The sequence below is a fragment of the Gavialis gangeticus genome, unplaced genomic scaffold, assembly GCF_001723915.1.
Source record: "Gavialis gangeticus isolate Ggan-Ray unplaced genomic scaffold, GavGan_comp1, whole genome shotgun sequence".
NCBI classification, from domain to species: Eukaryota; Metazoa; Chordata; order Crocodylia; family Gavialidae; genus Gavialis; species Gavialis gangeticus.
In genome coordinates, this window is record NW_017729016.1 from 3,063,792 (window position 1) to 3,064,891 (window position 1,100).

At 69.1% G+C, this 1,100-nt stretch overlaps 1 protein-coding gene across 5 annotated transcripts in view; it reads right to left on the bottom strand.

The window, feature by feature from the left end:
* Positions 1-909, bottom strand: part of CACNA1H (calcium voltage-gated channel subunit alpha1 H) — a 605,989-nt gene extending 605,080 nt beyond the window's left edge. For all 5 annotated transcript variants that reach the window (XM_019512700.1, XM_019512698.1, XM_019512699.1 and 2 more), the window contains exon 1: positions 574-909. In XM_019512700.1, the coding sequence (XP_019368245.1) occupies positions 574-875 (302 nt within the window). In that variant the 5' untranslated portion in view covers positions 876-909. The remainder of the gene's footprint in view (positions 1-573) is intronic.
* Positions 910-1,100: the final 191 nt, after the last annotated feature.

Consider the following 1,100-nt stretch of genomic DNA (forward strand, 5'->3'; position numbering starts at 1 on the left):
CCCCCCTGGCAAAAAAAAAAAAGGGGGGGGGGGGGGGGCTTTAAACTTTGCTGTTTTCCACCCTTCTGCCAAACGAGCGAAAGTTGAAGGGACTCGTATTTTCCTGCGTCCTTCCGCAGGTCCCCCCCCTCCCTCCAGGATGCTCTGGAGGATGCACGAGGCTGATGTGCGCTGTCTCTACCTCCTCCACCTTAATTCAGCCTTACGAGGGTTTTCTTGGTGCGATGCACGCCACGGGAAGAACCTGCCCCTGCCACATTCGGGAGGACGCGCACGGCTCAGCGCGGCACGAGAGGCTCCCAACGCCCTTCCCCAGCCCCACCGGTGCTCCCGGCTCCCAGCGCCGGGAACCCGCTTGCCCCACGCCCAACTCGGGACGCAGCTCCAGGCTGGGCAAAGGGACCTGCTCCCGACCTCCGCCCCCCTTGCAGAGCTGCCGCCTGCCCTGCTCCGCTGTGGGCCTGCCCCCAGCCAAGCCTCGCTCTGCCCCCCGGCCCCCGTGACGGGGGCTTCACCTGCCTGGGGAGAAGGCTGGCGGGGCGGCATGCGCTGGGGGAGTGGGGGAAAGGATATGGGTTACAGACCAGCTTGAGGCACCAGCTGCGCGGCCGGGTGGTTTGCTTGAGGCAGAAGAAGACGGCGGGCGCCAGTGCCGGGTAAGGGACCTGTTCCTCCTCCTCCGAGCCCACGTCCCGAGCCGGATCCCGGGTGGGGGAGCCCCCCGAGCCCAGGCTGCCCTGGATGGACTTGCAGGCGCTGAGAGCATCCTCGTCCTGCCCGGGCCGGGGCGCCCGGCTGGGGAGGGAGGCTATGGGCACCCGCACCTCCTCGCTGGCCGGCGGCTGGAAGGGCTCTCTCCTCTCGCCATCAGTCATGGTAGCAGCCGGGACCTGCGGGCCAGCAGCAGGGGGGACAAGGTCACTCGGGGCGGGGGAGGGGGGCAGAACAAAGGGGCGAAGCCGAGCCCGGGCCACCCCCTGCGTGGGGGCAAGAGGAGCCTGCCCCCACCTCCCTGGGGCCGGGGGCTCGGGACGAAGCCCTGCCTTGCAAATCAGCGCCGAGAGCAAGTTTGCCGAGGGATGGGGAGGAGCAGGCGGGGG